The sequence below is a fragment of the Sinohyriopsis cumingii genome, chromosome 1, assembly GCF_028554795.1.
Source record: "Sinohyriopsis cumingii isolate HCF-2022 chromosome 1, ASM2855479v2, whole genome shotgun sequence".
Taxonomy (NCBI): Eukaryota; Metazoa; Mollusca; class Bivalvia; order Unionida; family Unionidae; genus Sinohyriopsis; species Sinohyriopsis cumingii.
Genome location: NC_142961.1, coordinates 4927645 through 4948995, shown reverse-complemented (window position 1 = coordinate 4948995; position 21351 = coordinate 4927645). Strand labels below are relative to the sequence as shown.

The following is a 21351-nucleotide window of genomic DNA, read 5'->3' as shown; positions in this document are numbered from 1 at the left end:
TCATGTCATCTTTTAGCAACACTGACTGCTCTGATGACCTAAATGGTTAGAGCATTCACTCAGATGCCTAAGGTCTCGTGTTTGAGCCCAAGCCGAGTCATACCAAAGACATAAAAAAATGGTACTATCAGCTGCCTCACTTGGCGCTCAGCATTAAGAGGTTAGTGTTAGAACTGGTCTGCCTGATGTTAGGATAATGTGACTGGATGGGCCTTGGATGCCTAAGGTCTTGGGTTCAAGCCCCAGCTGCTTATCAAAGAATATGAAAATGGTACTAGCAGCTGCCTCACATTGCACTCACCATTAAGAGGTTGGTGTTAGGACTAGTAAGCCTGGTGTCAGGAGAATGTGACTGGATGGGACATGATGCTGCATGTTTGTGGCATGATGCCACGTGCTAGATATCACTATAAACTGCCATGCTGCAGACGTTATAGAGATATGATTGAAAAGTTGTTTAAGCTACATTAAAACTCTAAATCACACACACACACACACACACACACTTTAGCAACACTACATACTACATTCGCTTTTTTCTTAAACTTGTGACAAATCTCTTCACAGCAGAGTTATTGTTGCCATTGAAATTTCGTTCAATTGAGTAACATTATTTAAAAAAGATCCAGTTAAAAAGTTTAATGGAATTTGTATATTCTTAGACAAACATTTTATCATTGTAATTATACTCTGGATACCTGTTGCAGGTGGCTGAATTACCTACATATAATTCTGTAGTTTAGTATTTATTGGGTTATTGATGTTGGTAAGAGGCAGCTGTTACTTACTATCTGATTAAGTAATTAAAGACCCCACTTCCATCCCCTTAGGGATAACCTACTTCCATCCCCTTAGGGATAACCCACTTCCATCCCCTTAGGGATAACTTACTCCCATCCCCTTAGGGATAACCCTTACAGAAACAAGACTGGTAGTGTAAACTCAGGTTAATCATAAATATGGATCAAGTTTCAGGTCTGGGGTGGCTTACTTTGACCAGAGACAACCATGGATTTTGTGAATTTTTCTACTCTTTTGAGACAACACCCATAATAATTTGTGTCAATTACAGACCATAATATATACATTTGCTCAAACTGTAGTCTGGGGCCCTGAGTGGCCTAAAGCGCTTACTGTTATGGATCACCGCCATCTCACCTGTCTGCATGGGTTTGAATCTCGGGGTTTAGCCAATGTGGGTATGTGAGAAAGCTTGCCAGTAGCTTCTTGTGGGTTAGTGGTTCTTTCCGGTGTTTTCTTGGGTTCTTCCTCCCCCGTTAATACTAGCTGCCATGTATAGCCTACAAAGAGAAGTCTTGTTAACAATACCTTTCTGCCATAAGTAATTCACAACATTATACATTTATCATTGTGTATTCAATATAAAAGTCACCACATTACTGATATTCATTCGTTTTAATATATTTAGAATTTCAGTAATGGAATAAAACAGTGGATGTGGAGCAAACGTTTTGAACTGCCGGATATTACTTTGGGTTCTTTGTCTGGTGTAAAAGTAAAGTTGCTTTCTTCTCTGACAAATTGAAAGAGAAGGAGCATGACTAATTACAATACCTGTTTCAGCTGCCTGCATGGTTAACACAATATGTGTTTTTATTTGCTGAGATGACATATTTTACGATTACTTAAGCCTTCTGGATTTATACTATAGCTATCTAGCTGCAGCTTCATTATTTTTTGGGATAAATTATACACATTTATTTAAATTTTGGTTATGTTCCATGTGCCCCAAATAAAACACATTGACATTATATACAATTAAATAATTGAGTATAATACATTTCTCATTCATTTGTTGGTTGGCTTTTTTAAATTAAGTATACTTTGAATGATAAAACATTTTTTTCCACAAGTGATACCCTCCTAGATTAACTAAACAGTATGTTGGTATACCTTGACATTGACAAAGTTAAGTGATAGTTTTTTATTCTTTATATCAGGATCAGTGTCAAAGACCTTAATAATGAATTTTATTTTGCAGTTACAGGAATCTTGTGAGGATATTAAGCGAAACATAAAACAAGCTTTGCTACTAAATTTAATATGTTGGAGTTTTCTAACAATATCAGAGATAGTCTCCATACTAAGAAGTATTTTAGAAAAAGTTGTACTATCTAGGATTACCATAAATTCTTTTCAGTCAGTTAAGTGGTAGTCCCTTAGGGGGACTCTTGTTTATTATACCTGGAACTGATGGGAAAAGGATTGTAGTTCTTTTATATTCCCAACCTGATGGATTACAATATATGCAATAAAAGTAGCTAATGAAATGAAATAGTGAGTACAAATAAAATTTTGCCAATTGATTTTTTTTTCTACACGTGAAATAAAATGCAGTTAGTTACAAAAGTTACATGCTGGGTGTGTTTTGCAGCATTTTCACTAGTGAAGAAGGCATAAAGAGTGAGTCTTAAAATGAAATACTGTGATGAACTGATGAAATATCACTGTTAATATCCATCAGTGTTAGTACTGTCACTGTTAATATCCATCAGTGTTAGCATTGTCACTGTTAATATCCATCAGTGTTAGCATTGTCACTGTTAATATCCATCAGTGTTAGCATTGTCACTGTTAATATCCATCAGTGTTAGCATTGTCACTGCTAATATCCATCAGTGTTAGCATTGTCACTGCTAATATCCATCAGTGTTAGCATTTTCACTGCTAATATCCATCAGTGTTAGCATTGTCGCTGTTAATATCCATCAGTGTTAGCATTGTCGCTGTTAATATCCATCAGTGTTAGCATTGTCACTGTTAATATCCATCAGTGTTAGCATTGTCACTGCTAATATCCATCAGTGTTAGCATTGTCACTGTTAGTATCCATCAGTGTTAGCAATGTTTCCTTAGGTAAAGTAATAGAGACTCAACAAAATGGAGAGGGTTTGCTTGTTTTGACATCATATGACACACAACTTTGGTGAGGTAAGAATCAGACTTTCCAAAATCCCCCCAAAATGAAACTCTGAAATGTGCCTTCCCTTGCATCTCCAGTTACATCTATATTTACGAATATTTAAAATCACAGTTGCTTTATGAGTCTTTTACTGTAAATTGTGTTGTTTGCTAATTGATTCAGACATTGTAACAATCTTAAAAAATTGATTCAGACATTGTAACAATCTTAAAAACAGGCAGAAATCTGAATATTAAGAAACATTTCATCTTAATATTTGATACACGAATTTTATCACATACTTAATTTTCATAAATCTGAAGTGCAGTATATTGGAGAAACTGAAATGTATAGTTGGGTGTTTGAATGAAAGGGCATTTATTATACATGATAGCAAAGAGACAAAGCTTTTGACTGAATAGTTTAGTATAAAACAAAATAAAGCTCATCAGAGAGGATAGGAAACAAAATTGCTTAAAAGCTCAGGACAGCACTTAAGTTGGTTAAGCAATATTCCACAGCAATATTCCACGCCCATCTATCATGTACATATATTTACAAAGGATGACAATAAGTTAAAGCTGTAAGATTTTGTTTGATGATCTCCTTTCAGATCTAGCCAACTCAACGCGGGGATGTGCTGTTGACTGGTATGGAGATTGCAGTAACATATCATGTTCCCCAAACTGTTCTGATGGCACAGGGTGTGACATGAAAACTGCTACCTGTAGTGTATGCCAACCTGGATTCTATGGAGATTACTGTAATGTGACATGCCCCACCCAATGTAACATATCATGTTTTCCAAACTGTTCTAATGGCACAGGGTGTGATAGGAAGACTGGTGCATGTGATGTATGTCAACCTGGATTCTATGGAGATTACTGTAATGTGACATGTCCCACCCATTGTGATATATTTTCATGTTATTTAGGAGAGAGGTGTAACACATCATGTCTCAGCAATTGCAGTGCAGATGGATGTAACCAAGATACAGGAAATTGCTTAAAATGTGAGGATAACTGGTATGGTGACACTTGTAACAACAGCTGCAGTCTATACTGCAGGAATATTTCTACAGATTCTATTATTTGTCAAAGAGATGGCAAATGCTTACATGGATGTGTTCCAGGAATGTATGGGTCACACTGCAACAAGACTTGTGTCACCAAAGCATGTAGAGAGTGTGACCAAGATACAGGCATTTGTAATGCATGTCAGCAAGGCTTTAGTGGGCCCTTCTGTAATATTACTTGTCCAGCAGGCAAATATGGGATAGACTGTAACTTGAATTGCCCTAGCATGTGCCAAAACTGTATAAATGGAACATATTGTACAGAATGTTCCCAGGGTCAGTTTGGTAATACATGTGAAAAACAATGCCACAAACATTGTCTGGCATGCATAGGTTTGATGAATTGCACAGTTTGTAAGGAAGGGACCTATTTAATTGAAAGAAACCAATTTTGTAATGCTTGCCTTGAAAATTGCACAACTTGTCTAAACCATACTAATTGTATTTCATGCAAAGATGGGTTCTATGGAAGTTTTTGCCAGCACTCCTGTCCTCATAATTGCTTAAACTGTTCAGGTAATGATGGATGCATTTCATGTCTACCCGGTTGGTATGGATCAAAATGCCAATGCAACAAGAACTGTGTGAATGAAAGCAACAGCTGTAACAAAGATGGTATTTGCCATGATGGATGTAAGAATGGATACTATGGTCTCTATTGTAATAAGACTTGCCCTGTTGTATATTGTTCTGAATGTAACCAAACAACAGGGCATTGTCTTGTCTGTAAATCTCATTACTTTGGCAGTGACTGTAACAAGCCATGTGGAAATTGCAAGAAACAAGATAATGGGGAGATCCTGTGCGACAAGGAGACTGGATATTGTGAGAATTGTAACAATGGGTGGTATGGGGGAAGCTGCAATAATACATGCAGTGACACATGCCAAATAATGTTATCAACTGTTACATGTGAAAAAAAATCTGGTGAGTGTAGTGGCTGCATTTCAGGTTATTTTGGGCCCGAATGTAAAGAGAAGTGTCCAGAAAAGTGTCTTGCTACAACGATTGGGCAAAAGCCAGACTGTAATAAAGTTAATGGGCACTGTCACACATGTATTGATGGTTATTATGGTCCAGACTGTGCCTTTTCTTGTATGACTTACTGTAAATCTAGTCGTGAAAAGGGTGTTTACAGATGTAACAAGGAAACTGGAGAATGTAGCTATTGTGAAAATGGTAGATTTGGACCAAGGTGTGAATTTCTGTGTAACCCTAATTGTGCCAAGGATGATGATGGAACTGTTCGATGTCATCAGCAGACAGGATATTGTCAGGATGGGTGTCAACCAGGATGGTTTAATGAGACCTGTCTCAGTCGGTGTAGTGGGACATGTGCCAACCGACTCTGCCAGCGACAGACTGGTGTATGCCTTACTGGCTGTGCTAATGGTTTCCATGGCCAGTTTTGCACTCAAGGTACTACCAGCATGTTTTAAAAAAGTATTTTTTTTATACATGTGACAATTTCCAGCAAGTCACAGGAGAATTTTGAATCTCAAAGTTAGTTAACAGCAAAACATGGGAGAATTTTGAGTCTCAAAGTTAGTTACCAGTAAATCATGGGAGAATTTGGAGTCTCAAAGTTATGTGGCTTTTGTGATGATGGAGCTGATCTTTTAGATTCAGATTAATCTGGTCTACTGAATATATTTTATTTGTATAACGGTTCAATTGCTTTGGTATTAAAATATAGTTAAATTGCATTCTTATTAGCCAACCACTCCAGCTATAGAAAGCATACTTTTGTGTTGGATATAAATTCTTAACTGACATTTTACTTGTACATACATAAATGTCTGAGGCATGATGCCCCAGTGCTAGACATCACTATAAACTGTCTCACTGCAAACATTGTTAAAGTTAAGTTAAAAATCCAAATCACACACACACATACATATATATTACAGTTTGAAAACATACACCTAGAGACTGTGAATGTATTAACAGACATTCATTCCCCTCAGTATCTTGCCAGATTACAAAATTCCTGTTGCCAGTTAACATAAATCCTGTTGCCAAATGACAAAATCCTGTTCCTTGATAAATTATCTTATTAGATCTTCTGTAAATATTGATGTCTAGGTTTATGACCATGGTACTGAAATTATGTTTATGCTCTTTCTAAGCGTGACTGCCTCTTAGAATATTCGATAGACATTAGACTTTACAATAGAGGTAGACTACAAGCATAATAATTTTGTTTGAAGACAGTTTCTGATATTGACTTTTTATTTACAGCTGTTAAAGAGACACTGAAAAGCACTGGAGAATGGATTGTACCTATTCTGGTACCAGCTCTGATAATCCTTTGCCTTCTGGCAGCAGCAGCAGCAGGGTTTTTCATGTGGAGGTGAGTGATATAGTACCAGAATTCCTGCTTAGGTTATGAAACCTGGAATTCTGGATTCCAGTCTTTTAAGTTAGATTGAAGTAGCTCAGTGGTTACTGTGGTGGACTTGCAATTTCAGATCGTTGCAGATCATGCCTTGCTGGCTGCAATATTGTGCCTCTGGACAAGGCACATTATTCCAAGAGCCATGTCGTGATCTAATCTTTAATGTGTTGATGTGTTAAATACTGAACAAACAAAATAACTTTAAAAGACTTCTCAAAAACTGCAAGATTTTTTTGGACCAAATTTGAAAGGAAGTGTCCTGGCATAAGGGCATTCAGATTTGTAGAATCAATACTGATCTGCCATCGAATATTATCACTATTACTGAAAACATAAACGTTTAAATGATTTCTTCTTGATATTCAATTAACAGAATTAACTCAGATTTGGCAGAAAATGTCCAGGCATGAAGACCTTTTTAACATTATAAATTTTATGCTGTTAAATACTGCCACTGATACCAAAAGTATATTAAACTTTTAATGACATTTTCTCAGTGGTTATTTATTCGAATTTGATCAGAATTGATACAAAGTATTCTGGTACAAAGACACAACAAATTTGTACAAATGATGCCAGTTTGCTATCGATATGGACACCATTACTAAAAATAGAAATACTTTTAAAACTACTTCTCAATTTCCATTCTGCAGAATCAGACCAGATTTGTTGGAAAGCATCCTGGCATGAAGGACTTCTAATTTTATGCAAATGATGCTGATCCACTGTCTAATATGGCTGCTGTTAAAAATAAGAAAGCCTTTATTAGCTTCTTCTCAAAAACAGTTAAACAGCATAAGACCAAATTTGATGGAAGGCATGCTTTTCTTTGCCTAGATACTTGCCCAGACTTACCTCTTCAGCTTCATTAACAAAAATGAAAGTTAAACATTTTTGTCATGAATTTTAAATACTCGCTGCTGGATGATTTGTGAACACTTATGTTATCAAATTTATTATCATCTAGTCACCTTGAAATTGGCAATGTGCTTCAAAACAATCTTTAACAAGCTGACTTTTGAGAAGGATTTCAGAAGTTATTTTTTTTCTCCATTAATTAGTTGCTGAACAATAAGTATTTATCTGTTAACTGTAATTTATCACATAAACAATACATAATAAAATGCTTGGAGGCGATAAATATTCACCTGATTAATCAAGCTTTCAAAGAATTCAAGTTACTAATCATTATCAACAAGTGCATTTTATTTCCAAGTACACATGTCCATGAAATCAATGATTTATGTTATTAATAATTAGCAGTTAACCATGTAGTCATCTTGAACGCGGTGAAATGCATCAATACGATCTTTAATACGCTGATATTTGAGAGCTTGCAAGCTTATCCTCTCATAATGATGTGGCAAGGTTAGGACTTGAAAGTCGGTGAATCCCATATATGCACAGATATTTCAGTTAAAATTTAAATGATTAAAAAGAAATTGGCCAGTTAAGTAAAAGGGGAACATGGCAAGTATAAATGCAAAATAAAGATGCTTATATATGTACTGTTGCAGAGTATAAAACTTGCAGAAATATCTCTCAGTCTCTGAAATATTTGGCCTTGATCACATGCTGGTACCTTGCACATTTGAGTTTGCCTGGGCCGAATTGAGCTTGGCCCAAGTGGATTTGTAAAGCCCTGGTGAAATTATCCAGACATCATTTTATTCCAGTGATGCCAATCTGTCATCACAAATTGAAAAAATAGAGAAACCATTGAAATACTGCTTCATTGCTGCTCAACAGAATTTGATGAAAGTTTACAATAATCATCGCTAAATGATGTTTGTTTTGTTAGGGTTCTTTTTGAACAAATGATATTATTGTACCTGCAAATTTAGCAGCTGTTACTAAAAATAGAAAACCCTTTGGACAACATATTCATTACAATGAATTGGATTGAAAACATCCTGGCATTATGGCTTCTTAGGTTTATTGAAATTATGGCAATCAGTTATCCATACATCAAAATATAGAAAACTTTAACTAATTATAAATACTGCCCTGGATTGAATTTGACAAAGAGATCCAGGTGTCAGGGTCTATCTTATTTGACAAAGAGATCCAGGTGTCAGGGTCTGTCTTATTTGGACAAAGAGATCCAGGTGTCAGGGTCTGTCTTATTTGGACAAAGAGATACAGGTGTCAGGGTCTATCTTATTTGACAAAGAGGTCCGGGTGTCAGGGTCTATCTTATTTAGACAATGAGATCCAGGTGTCAGGGTCTATCTTTTTTGGACAAATGTAAATCTTCAGCCAAATGTGGCCACTGTAAATAAAAATAGAAAAAATACACCTTTAAAAGTACTTATTTGTAAAAATTTGACAACATCAGTATGCTCTAACACTGTAATTGAAATTTTGAGATTTGGACTAAGTTTGAACTTCTTATGATGGTATAGTTTAAATTGACATTTGGTCTTAATGCTTAATATAATTTAAACTGCATAATTGAGCTTATTATTTTAAGAATTATTCAAGCTTATTTGATTTTTCTAATATACAGAGCTATGCAGCTAATGAAGAGTCATGCCAGTGACCGCTCAAATTGTACAAATATTGATTAAAATTGTGGATATGTTTTTTCTTTTGTAGAAGAAGGCGCAGAAGAAATGAAGAATCTAGAATTGATATATCAGAGCTGACTCACTTGAATGACTTTCATCTCTATGAAAATGGTGCCACATCAACCTCTGCTAATTCAAATGGTATGTTTTGTAAAAATCTTTATGCCAGTAATAGCATTGTGTTTATATCAAGGTGCAATGGTAGTAGATAAAATTTAGTTTTGCTGAACTTGTTGAATCTAAACTTAATGTCATAGATCTTCCAAAAATTGTCCACATAGCAGTAAGGAACAAAGTTAAGATGGGAAGCTTAAGAATGTCACTTTTCACATGAACAGTCATTCACATTTATAATTACAAAGTACCAATCAAAAATCCAGTTTTTATCAGTTGTGGCACAAGTTAAATGACATACATTTCATTTTTTTAAAAATAATTTGTTTGGTGATGAAACTTTTGAGTTTAATCAAGTTTTTGGCTGATTTTTGCCTTGTAGTTAATTATGACCACAAGCGTTACTACAAAAAATTATTCAGACACATTGCTTAATCATATGTGAGACATACATCCACTGCCTCAGAAATCCGGCCCTCCCAAAGCTTAAAAAAAAACATTGGAAACTTGTATCGTGACTTGGTTTAGCAATCATGAATACAGGTCTTTCCTTCCAGTCTGGTTGAGTTACATCAAGACACAAGTGTAAACATGCTTTTCATTTTGTGTCCCATCAAATTTTCACCAAGTGTGCCCCACTTACCTTTCACTCTCATGATCCAGCTGTTGACGGTGACATTGCAGGGCAGTGACTGTTAAACCTTCCTCTATGCATCCAGACCTGCAGCCCTTCCTCAACGTGTAACAAGTGCTTTGAAATGTAGTCTTTGATTTTTGGTCCTATATCTATTATTCATCAACTTGGACATTGTCTGACCATTCTGTTGAGAACCACACTGCTGACCATTCTGTTGAGAACCACACTGCCAGTCACACTTGCAAGACCTGTCAGAGAAATCATTTCAACACTGTTTCAGTGCCATAGCTGCATTCATTAATCCACAGCTTGCAGAAAGAGATGTCTTTCTTTCCACATCTGCTATCCTGAAGAGATGCATCAAATGTTTTAGCCTGCATCAGGCTACCAAAGATTCAAACCTTGCACAAGCAGAGTGACTCCTTGGCCATATTTCAATCGAAATATCTGAGAAAAGAGGAAAGTCCCATTATGGCATACTAAACAGGGCAACTCCTTCTTCCGCTAGTCTCATTAAGAACTCAGTTGCCACATGCTTCCAATGACATCTCAGCTTCTGTCCTTGTCACCCCTCAGCAGGAGTAGTGTCTTGGTTTCCAATTCCACCCCACCAAGCTATTCCACCCCACCAAGCTAATCCACCCCACCAAGCTATTCCACCCCACCAAGCTAATCCACCCTGCCAAGCTATTCCACCCCACCAAGCTATTCCACCCCACCAAGCTAATCCACCCTACCAAGCTATTCCACCCCACCAAGCTAATCCATCCTGCCAAGCTATTGCACCCCACCAAGCTATTCCACCCTACCAAGCTATTCCACCCTACCAAGCTAATCCACCCTGCCAAGCTATTCCACCCCACCAAGCTAATCCACCCTGCCAAGCTATTCCACCCCACCAGATACCTTGAAGGGCAATTGCTCTACAATCTCAGACACAATTTGACCTCATGAACTGACCATATGACCTGTGCTACCTTCCGGCTGAAAGCTTTTTCCGTCAGTCTGAATGGAAGCAAAGATAAGTTCTTACAGGGCTTACCATTGAATCTCTGTCCAGATCATCAGTGATTGATTTCATATAAAACCTGCATGTTCTGACAATTTTTAAAGAATGAAAGAGCCACAAAATGTGCTTGAGTGTGTATGGGTGTGTAATAATGCACATCCCCAAATGCAACAAATTAGTTCTTTGGTATATAAATTGAATAGGAAAGTAGATATTATGCTGTAGATTTAGTTTTGTGGGGTAAAGTTTAAGATGTAAATGGTAGACTGGCTTGTTGGTGTTTGGTAACATACAAATTAGAGTGCAAAAGAAGGTACAGATATATCATGCAAATGTTAATGAAAAGTCAAAAAATTAATTTGGTTAGCAATATTTTTGTTATGCTTCAATTTTCAGTATTGTTGCAGGATGCATAAGTCATCAGAATGACAAAAAATAACCTATGCTTCATTTCTGCAACCCAGAATGCCAGCATGATGCCAGAATTTGTTGGAATATCTTTGTTCGATAAAGCAAACATGAAACCAGTTTAATTTTATTATCAACTTTATTGACCAGTTTTCAAGAAATATATCATTGCAGCAGATATGCTTCCAGGATACACAGGTACACATATCAAGCACTTGAAAGTAGTTATGCATAAGGCACCCCACTCCACAAGTACACATATCAAGCACTTGAAAGTAGTTATGCATGAGGCACCCCACTCCACAAGTACACATATCAAGCACTTGAAAGTAGTTATGCATAAGGCACCCCACTCCACAGGTCCACATATCAAGAACTTGACAGTAGTTATGCATGAGGCACCCCACTCCGCAAGTACACATATAAAGCACTTGAAAGTAGTTATGCATAAGGCACCCCACTCCACAGGTACACATATCAAGAACTTGACAGTAGTTATGCATGAAGCACCCCACTCCACAGGTACACATATAAAGCACTTGAAAGTAGTTATGCATAAGGCACCCCACTCCACAGGTACACATATCAAGCACTTGAAAGTAGTTATGCATAAGGCACCCCACTCCACAGGTACACATATCAAGAACTTGACAGTAGTTATGCATGAAGCACCCCACTCCACAAGTACACATATCAAGAACTTGACAGTAGTTATGCATGAGGCACCCCACTCCACAAGTATACATATCAAGCACTTGAAAGTAGTTATGCATAAGGCACCCCACTCCACAGGTACACATATCAAGAACTTGACAGTAGTTATGCATGAGGCACCCCACTCCACAAGTACACATATCAAGCACTTGACAGTAGTTATGCATAAGGCACCCCACTCCACAAGTACACATATCAAGAACTTGACAGTAGTTATGCATGAGGCACCCCACTCCACAGGTACACATATCAAGCACTTGAAAGTAGTTATGCATAAGGCACCCCACTCCACAAGTATACATATCAAGCACTTGAAAGTAGTTATGCATAAGGCACCCCACTCCACAGGTACACATATCAAGAACTTGACAGTAGTTATGCATGAAGCACCCCACTCCACAGGTACACATATCAAGCACTTGACAGTAGTTATGCATGAGGCACCCCACTCCACAAGTACACATATCAAGCACTTGAAAGTAGTTATGCATAAGGCACCCCACTCCACAGGTACACATATCAAGCACTTGAAAGTAGTTATGCATGAAGCACCCCACTCCACAGGTACACATATCAAGCACTTGAAAGTAGTTATGCATGAAGCACCCCACTCCACAGGTACACATATCAAGCACTTGACAGTAGTTATGCATAAGGCACCCCACTCCACAAGTACACATATCAAGAACTTGACAGTAGTTATGCATGAGGCACCCCACTCCACAGGTACACATATCAAGCACTTGAAAGTAGTTATGCATAAGGCACCCCACTCCACAGGTACACATATCAAGAACTTGACAGTAGTTATGCATGAAGCACCCCACTCCGCAAGTACACATATAAAGCACTTGAAAGTAGTTATGCATATGGCACCCCACTCCATCCCAAAAATGAGTTCAAAAAAATTAAGGTTACTTGTGTGATCAAAATACTTCTTTCCATACCAAAGTATGCAGTTGTAGATTAATACAGAAGGATGCTTGGACATCCCACTAATTATTTATCAGAGAAAGACTTGAATTAATGGAGTTTTGCAAATTGATGCCCTTTCCTCACATTTCCATGTGTGCAGTCTTCATTTCATTTCCGGAAAGTGAAATTATAGTTGGGCATGGCTGTTTGGAAAACTTCTGATTCTTTTTTACTTGAGGTCAGTGATGGCAGTTATGTGTAAAATTAATGGCAGAATGAAGAAAGTGAAGGATTAAGTTGAGTTTCTTGCCAAACAGAGGATACTAATTAAAAAATTATGTCAAATGTTCAGTTAGATGTCCAAAGAAGAAACAAAAATTTCATGCATAGTTTCAGAAATTTTAGCTTTTACAGTACATATGCACAAAACAAATTTACTGTTAATCACTCAAAACGTCTTTTAGTCAAAATAAGTAAAAAGTTACTAAACACTTTGTCAGACTTACAAAAATGGTACTAACAGCTGTCTCGCTTTGCACTCAACATTTAGAGGTTAGTGTTAGGACTGGTCGGCCTTGTGTCAGGATGATGTGACTGGGTGGGACATCATGCTATGTGTCTGTCATGATGCCCCAGTGCTACACATCACTATAAACTGTCACACTGCAGACATTGTAGTGATATGACTGAAAAATTGTTAAAAGCTACGTTAAAAATCCTAATCACAAGTAATAGCAAGTAATGTTATGCAATTATGTTTCTAAGTAATGTTTAGAAATATTTTTACTAATTGATTGACCACTCTGGTGGCCTAGTTGTTTGAGCATCCACCTTAGATGCGGGAGGTCATGGTTTCGATCCCCGGCCGAGTCATACCAAAGACTTACAAAATTGGTACTAACAGCTTCCTCGCTTGGCGCTCAGCATTAAGAGTTTAGTGTTAGGACTGGTCAGCCTGGTGTCAGGATAATGTGACTGGGTGGGACATCATGCTACATGTCTGCAGCATGATACCTCAGTGCTAGACATCACTATAAACTGACACTGTGCAGACATTGTAGTGGTATGACTGAAAAATTGTTAAAGCTATGTTAAAAATCCAAATCACACACACACACACACACTAATTAATCATTACTAAGTAATTAGTGCTCAATAATATATATTTCAAAGTAATTATTTTACTCAGTAAAATATTACTTAGAAATTAATTTACTAAATAAAATATTTTACTTATTACTTTAGCTAAATACTTTTTAAGTCAACAAAGAAATATGTAATTATGAGTAAATAAGGCAAGTAGATGTAAGTAACTTTAAGTAAATCAAAGCGGATTGGTGAAATTTTCAGTAACACAAGCAGGTTTCAACTTGCAACAGTCATTCTGCAGTACTCAAATGAAATTGCATGCTCTTCATGCAACCTTGCGAGAACCTTATGCAAACATGTTGTGCAAGTTAGTATATGTAACTTTGCAGCAAGTTTGTGCAAACCACATAAAATAAATATTTTTATAAGCTTGCAGAAACTTGTTTGCAATGAAATTTTCCAAGTTACCGAGCTAAATTGTGAAGGTTCAATGTTGAAAATATAGTCAATATGAAAACAAGGCTACTGTGGTAGTTCTGTGTTCTAGTATCTCAGATATGTGACATACGTGTTTGGAATTTTGTAAGCCAATCTCAAGATTGTAAACAAGGGAAGTAACCACTTTTTAGTCTCAACATTGAATTAGGTCTGTCACGGAAAACCACATTTTGTCTTGAGTGATTTTATTAATTGAGATTTTTTATATTAAAAAAGCAAAATTTATGAAGCTTGATTCTTTGTAGAATGCTGGCAGAACATGATGGGTCTCACTCTCAAATAAAAGCCAATTATATTCATTTTAAAGATTTTATTTAGTATGAAAACAACTGTGAATTATTATTTTTTTCTTCGGGCAGCAGATAATAATAATAATAATAATAATAATAATAATAATAATAATAATTATAATATTAATAATAATAATCACATTCATCAAAATGATAATTATTTCACACTGTTCACAACAATGCTTAGATTAACAGGGACAGGATGGTATAACATGCCTGATGATATCAAGCATAAGAGTGAGGACAGTGGAATTTAAATATGCATGTGTATAAAGGGAAGCAACTGTAGGAATGATGTTACCTCTCTCCACACATTTAAATATGCATGTGTATAAAGGGAAGCAACTGTAGGAATGATGTTACCTCTCTCCACACATTTAAATATGCATGTGTATAAAGGGAAGCAACTGTTGGAATGATGTTACCTCTCTCCACACATTTAAATATGCATGTGTATAAAGGGAAGCAACTGTAGGAATGATGTTACCTCTCTCCACACATTTAAATGTGCATGTGTATAAAAGGAAGCAACTGTAGGAACATTTAAATATGCATGTGTATAAAAGGAAGCAACTGTAGGAATGATGTTACCTCTCTCCACACATTTAAATGTGCATGTGTATAAAGGGAAGCAACTGTAGGAATGATGTTATCTCTCATCCTCACATGTAAATGTGCATGTGTATAAAGGGAAGCAACTGTTGGAATGATGTTACCTCTCTCCCCACATTTAAATATGCATGTGTATTAAAGGAAGCAACTGTAGGAATGATGTTACCTCTCTCCACACATTTAAATATGCATGTGTATAAAAGGAAGCAACTGTAGGAATGATGTTACTTCTCTCCACACATTTAAATATGCATGTGTATAAAAGGAAGCAACTGTAGGAATGATGTTACCTCTCTCCACACATTTAAATATGCATGTGTATAAAAGGAAGCAACTGTAGGAATGATGTTACCTCTCTCCACACATTTAAATGTGCATGTGTATAAAGGGAAGCAACTGTTGGAATGATGTTACCTCTCTCCACACATTTATATCTTTATCCATTATTGCCACTTAGCATGCTTGCTTAGTGACATAGAGTACATATAGAGTGATGACTTTGATCCCTGCAGCAGCCTATAACAGATTGAAGAATACTTTGCTTTATTGTAATATGTAAATAGGTTTGATAGAAATGTTTAGGGCCAGAATTGACATGCCGTTACCATGGATGGAACAAAATACTTCACATGCAGTTTTTGCAAATGGAAAATCACCCAGAAAGCCACTAATATAGGCATATGATGTTTATCCATATATTAAAGCTAGAGTCCCAAGCCAATAACACTATTTGATAGGGACACAGTTATTTTATTCTTGCAAGCAATTTAATTATTGAGAAGCTATATTCATGCCAGAAAATTAAGTAATTTGATTACTTATTATTAGTCTTTAGTCACTGTGTAAACTAAGTTACATGTATTTGAAGTGGCTGTGTAAAAATGAGTAATTGCTGTTAAAACTAGTAATCACTTAACAAAACTTTTACTGATATCAAGCATAAAAATACCAAGTAATTCCTTTTATTGTTTCATCTACTCCATCTTTTTAAAGTACAGCACTTAAGTAATTTGTACTTGAAAATTAATTTCATTGCTTAGTAATAGTGTTAGGTAATTTATATTATTAAAATAAGTAATATCATCTAAGGTGAGTAATAACTAGTAATAATAAGTAATTGGTAATTAATGACAGGTAATCAGGTAGTAAAACATTTACTGAAATCAAGTAAAAATAAATTATTAAGTTATATTTATTTGAGTGTGGTTACAACAAAACACCAGGACAGGAGGAGTGTTATGTGATATTTGGGGAAAAAAATAAAGTTGTAGGCAAATAACCCTTTTATGTCAGAAATTAGCACTTGAATTTTAAGATATCAACTATTACATAACACATCAAGTCACTTGCACTTATAGCACAGATATCCATGAGATGATACCTGTGAACTGTGGAAAATTGTACAAAATAAATATAAAGAATAGTCTCTCAACTTGCTGAAGCTGGCTAAGCTAGCTATGTACATGCCCCTTATGATGGGAGACAGTGAAAGGGGGTACACAGATAAGGTACAGATTAAGCTCAGAAACAGCAACCAGGTTAATGCTTATACAACTAGAGGGGGCATCTTATGAGGATTGTCATTTCATTCAAACAGAGTGGAACTGGAAGAAAGAGAAATGGGTAAATAATATCCCCCTCCAATCATTTTTTTAAACTGACAATTCTGGTGGCAAGGGGAAAATCATCTTTTCAGATAAAATACTGGCAGCACCTCTGTTACAGGGGCTATTTTACTGGCAAAGCTATTTATCATGGATAAAGATATACAGTTTTACAGAACATTTTTGATCATTTAATATCTTCATTAGATTCATGATAATAATACATTTGGCTAACATCTGGCTTGCAAATCATATCATTCCAAGCTAAGCAAGACATTAACTTTATCTTCTGACTTATTTTATTAACAAAAGTATGAAAACATTATGAACCCAGAGAGAGTAGTTTCCCAATGGACATAAGAATTGACAAAACTCAAGCTAGCACTGAAGAGACTAGCAAGCAATATGGTACACTGGCCCACATGGATCAGTCCTAGACAATGCATCATTGCATATAGATCCCAGTACTGGATATGGTGATATATTCCTAAAAAGCCAGTGCTGGACCTTTGCAGCAGACATTAACCAGCCTAGTGCCGCATCCACTCCAGACATGATACCATCTTGGCTTGTGCCCAGTGTCACCAGGACAGGGTACAGTGATAAATCTTCCTGACATATCTAGACTGAGATCCAGGATACAGATAGCATCCAGTACCCAACCATACCTCTTCCAGCCCTGATGCAAATGGTACATGATTTGACCATCATGACTCCTGTGATATCCAGTACTGGATCTGTGATAGCAGTATGGACTTTCTTGAGGTAAAAATTATGTATTGGTCTTCTTCTGGATCTAGCAGCAGATATTTCCAGAAAAATTCCACTTTCTTCTCACTAGCTGAAACAATGACACACACAGGTTTTCCACCCCAACCCAGAAATCTTCATCTCTGTCTTGCATCAAACCAGTACCTGGAAAAAACATTTCTGTGAACCAAGTGGTTGATAGAACTGCTTGGGTAAGAAAACCTGCCTCAGTGAATGCTCTAAGAGGAATGGATTTTTTTTCTCCTATTGTTGTGAGCAGAGAAACATCTCTCATTTAAATTCCTATGTACCACAGATAGCTAACTTCCTCCTATGGCTTCTGGAGAAGTTAGTTCCTTTCAGAGTCAAAGCCTACTTTTCTATGATTTCCGATATCGTTTGCCATCATTGAAGGGAGAACATAGATCAAAACAAAGACCACTCCAGCCCTCTAGCCAATTTTGATTTGACTGAAGACCTACACCTAAACCATTAGTAACAGCACCATGATTGTTCAGTTTCTCATCATGAACTCTATGCTTTTCAATGCTATGAATAGGCTTCTGTTCATCAGACATGCTTTTTTTTAAAACTATTGCCTTCTGTGGAACCTTCATCCCAAGAGCATTCTTAGGACACCTTTAAAGCTTTGAAGTGGTACTTGAAACTTACTGAGCTGATCAGAAGAAATGACATTCCACTCATGCTCATTCTTCCTAGTTCCTTCAGGTTATCCTTCACCCTACAGGGAATTAACCCAAGACAGGATGAATTTCTTAGGCACATCAGCTGATGAGGTCAAAACAGTCACAACCAGCATGGCATCCACTTGAAACTATTTCATGATTGATGCCAATGAAGCCATAGAATGAAAGTCTCATGACATTCTTCAGCCTCTGAGAGACCAGTCATCCAAAAGAGCAAACTTTTACCTAGTGGAACCTTAGTCAGCTGTGCAACAGGCCACCTTGCCAGGTCACTCAGCCACTGGATTTGTTGAAGGAAAAATTGTTTTCTTAAGATTGCATCCATTCACTGATCTGTGCTAACCCTAGAACATACCAGATATGGGGAGCTGAAGCTGCTTTGCACTTGTTAGGAAACAGCGGAAGCCAGCTACATGGTAAGGGGATGTAACTCCCACCACCTCTGACCTATTTTCCAAACATATTATGATCAGACAATGTATTTGGAAATGAAGCTCATTATTGGAGTTAAATGTGTTTATTCTATAATATTTGCCAGATCATAATATGGGTACTACCTCCTTGCAGTTAACCTCTGGATATGAATGCAATTCAGAAACAAGCCTAGTTCTAAAACAAGCTGAGAAACGAGGTTCACATTTTTGCTTCTGTGGGCTGGATTGATGAGATAGTTAAGTTCTTTTAATGTACTATGATTGTGTAAATATTATCAAAGAAATGTGTTAGACATTTTATAAATGGCTTCTCCAGTATGATTTGTTGTTAAAACGGTTTAATTATTATTATCAGGAGACAGCATTGGAAACTCCAAAATGGGTGTGAAGAAGGCAAGGAAGATTAGAAGGCAAGGAGAGGATACATATGAAGATTCCCAAGAGGGCAGTCTTAAGAATCAAGAGAAATCTCCATTCTTGTATGAAGAAATGGAGGCTTCCCTTTACTACAGTGGATCAACAAGGATTGCTGTAACAAATTTCTTTGAAACTGTAAAAGGTAGAAATCGAGATGATGAGGTCTACAATAAAGAGTTTGAGGCAAGTATGGATAAAATACAGTCTTTATGTTGTCATACAGTATTGAATAAAGGTGAAAGGATAATGTTTTTCAATTATCAACTCAAGAAGAGGTTCTATGGAAAGCCCTGTCATCAGCAGGTAGTGGTACATTTTTTTTTGTGTATGCACATTACAAATTTTCAGTCAGATTTGTCTTTTTATGGAAAAAGCATTTGATTCTTACTCATTTTGAATCAGATTTATTTCTGATGGGAAGAGCCTTTCATTGTTGGCAGATTAATTTTGTTAGGGTTGCAGTATTGGTTGATACAGCATTTTGCAAAGTGCAAGACATGTAGATATCTTCTGGCATCAGATTGATGTATTTTGTGTAAAAGTCACATACATTGGGGTAAATCAGTGGTTACCAAGCTCAGGTCACGACATAGATCAGGGTCAAGGGAGTCATGACTTAGTAGGGTCATGAAGGGTCATCAGAAGAAATATAATACTGAGGGTCAGGAAACCTTGTTGGTGGCCATTTTAGAGTCACGGGAAATATAGGCAGGACTCCACTAGGGTAAATAGGACATACCATTTCATTGGAACATTTGTACAGAAATTGCCATAGTCCATCAACTATATGATGAGGTTTGTTTTTCATTGAATTGTCTTGGGTGGTAACTATCAATCACTGTAGGGTGTTAAGAGTTGGTATTTGAAGCTCCATGAAAGAAGCCACATATTGCTCTGGTCAGTCTAATGGTTAGGACAAAGGAGCTATGATGCCAGGTACCAAATCACACAGATATTTCAGTAAGATAAAATAAAATGTACATGAATTCACTTTATATTGCATGTTTTTTAAATTTATAAATGAAGTATTATTCTTCACCTATTAGCTTCCGTTCCTCAAACCGCCACTTTAAGCGACTTTAAGTGCATTCTTTCTTACAAGTTGAGTTCAGCTGCAAACAACATAGACTCTGATCTACATCTCATAATATGCAGACTGATCAAGGATTTTTTGTTGGCTCTACTGATTACTCCAAATGAAGAAAGATTAGTCCTGACAAATTGAAGAGACTCTGATTTGCCTGTGCATTATGCATAGCTGCCAACCCTCACGAATTTGGCATGAATTTCATGACTTTTTCAGCGATTCACTGATTCATGCTGCAAGCCAAAATTCACAAATTCTGCAATTCTCAATTATTTTAACTCTTTAATAAAATAACTTTTTTTCCGTTAAGCACTAGTTGTGATATTGGCAGTTGGTGAAACGTTCCGGTACTGCTAGTCGCGATATTAGTAGAACTACATCCGATTGGTACAGTTGGCCTTGTAGCAAGCATTTTAGCCTATTTTAATCTATAAGAGTAGTTTTACAACTGCTTTTGGGAGAAACTGGGGCCTAACCAGAATTTTGCTCCACATCACCAACACTGATTTGAGTTACCATTTGGCATCGCATGTAAGATCTTGAAAATATCATTACTACCAAGGAAAAAGAAATGTATTGCTCAAAAAGGTAAGTTTAATTTGGAATATATCAAAAATTGGCTGTGCATTCTGCCATTAAACATTGATATACATCATGCTTTTTGCACACAATGTGCCACAAATTTTAGTATTGGGCATGGTGGCAGAGACGATGTGAGGAAGCACATCAGTTGCAAAAAACACGTGGAACTTGGGAAAATTAAGAATTCGCAGATTTCAGCTTTGAATTATTTTAAGCCATCGGCGGAAGACCATATCTATGGGGGGAGGTGGGGGATACTATTCCATATATATGTATCTATGGGGGGAGGTGGGGGATACTATTCCATATATACATATCTATGGGGCTTGGTGGAGAATACATTTTTATTTTTCGTAGCTTGGTACTAACTCAGTGTAGTAATCAATATAGCATCTGTGTGCATGTACATATGTTTGTCTTTCTATTCAGAGTATGGATTAATGTCTGATTAAAAGTCATTGAGATTGAGCTCATTGCTAAAGTTGCTTTTTCATGCTAAATTAAAAGTGGAGTCTCTT

At 36.6% G+C, this 21351-nt stretch overlaps 1 protein-coding gene across 2 annotated transcripts in view; it reads left to right on the top strand.

The window, feature by feature from the left end:
• Positions 1 to 21351, top strand: part of LOC149806343 (uncharacterized) — a 204096-nt gene that overhangs the window by 88055 nt on the left and 94690 nt on the right. For both annotated transcript variants that reach the window (XM_089951805.1, XM_089951815.1), the window contains 4 exons: positions 3537 to 5417; positions 6240 to 6351; positions 8995 to 9107; positions 19103 to 19347. In XM_089951805.1, coding sequence (XP_089807931.1) covers positions 3537 to 5417; positions 6240 to 6351; positions 8995 to 9107; positions 19103 to 19347 — 2351 coding nt within the window. The remainder of the gene's footprint in view (positions 1 to 3536; positions 5418 to 6239; positions 6352 to 8994; positions 9108 to 19102; positions 19348 to 21351) is intronic.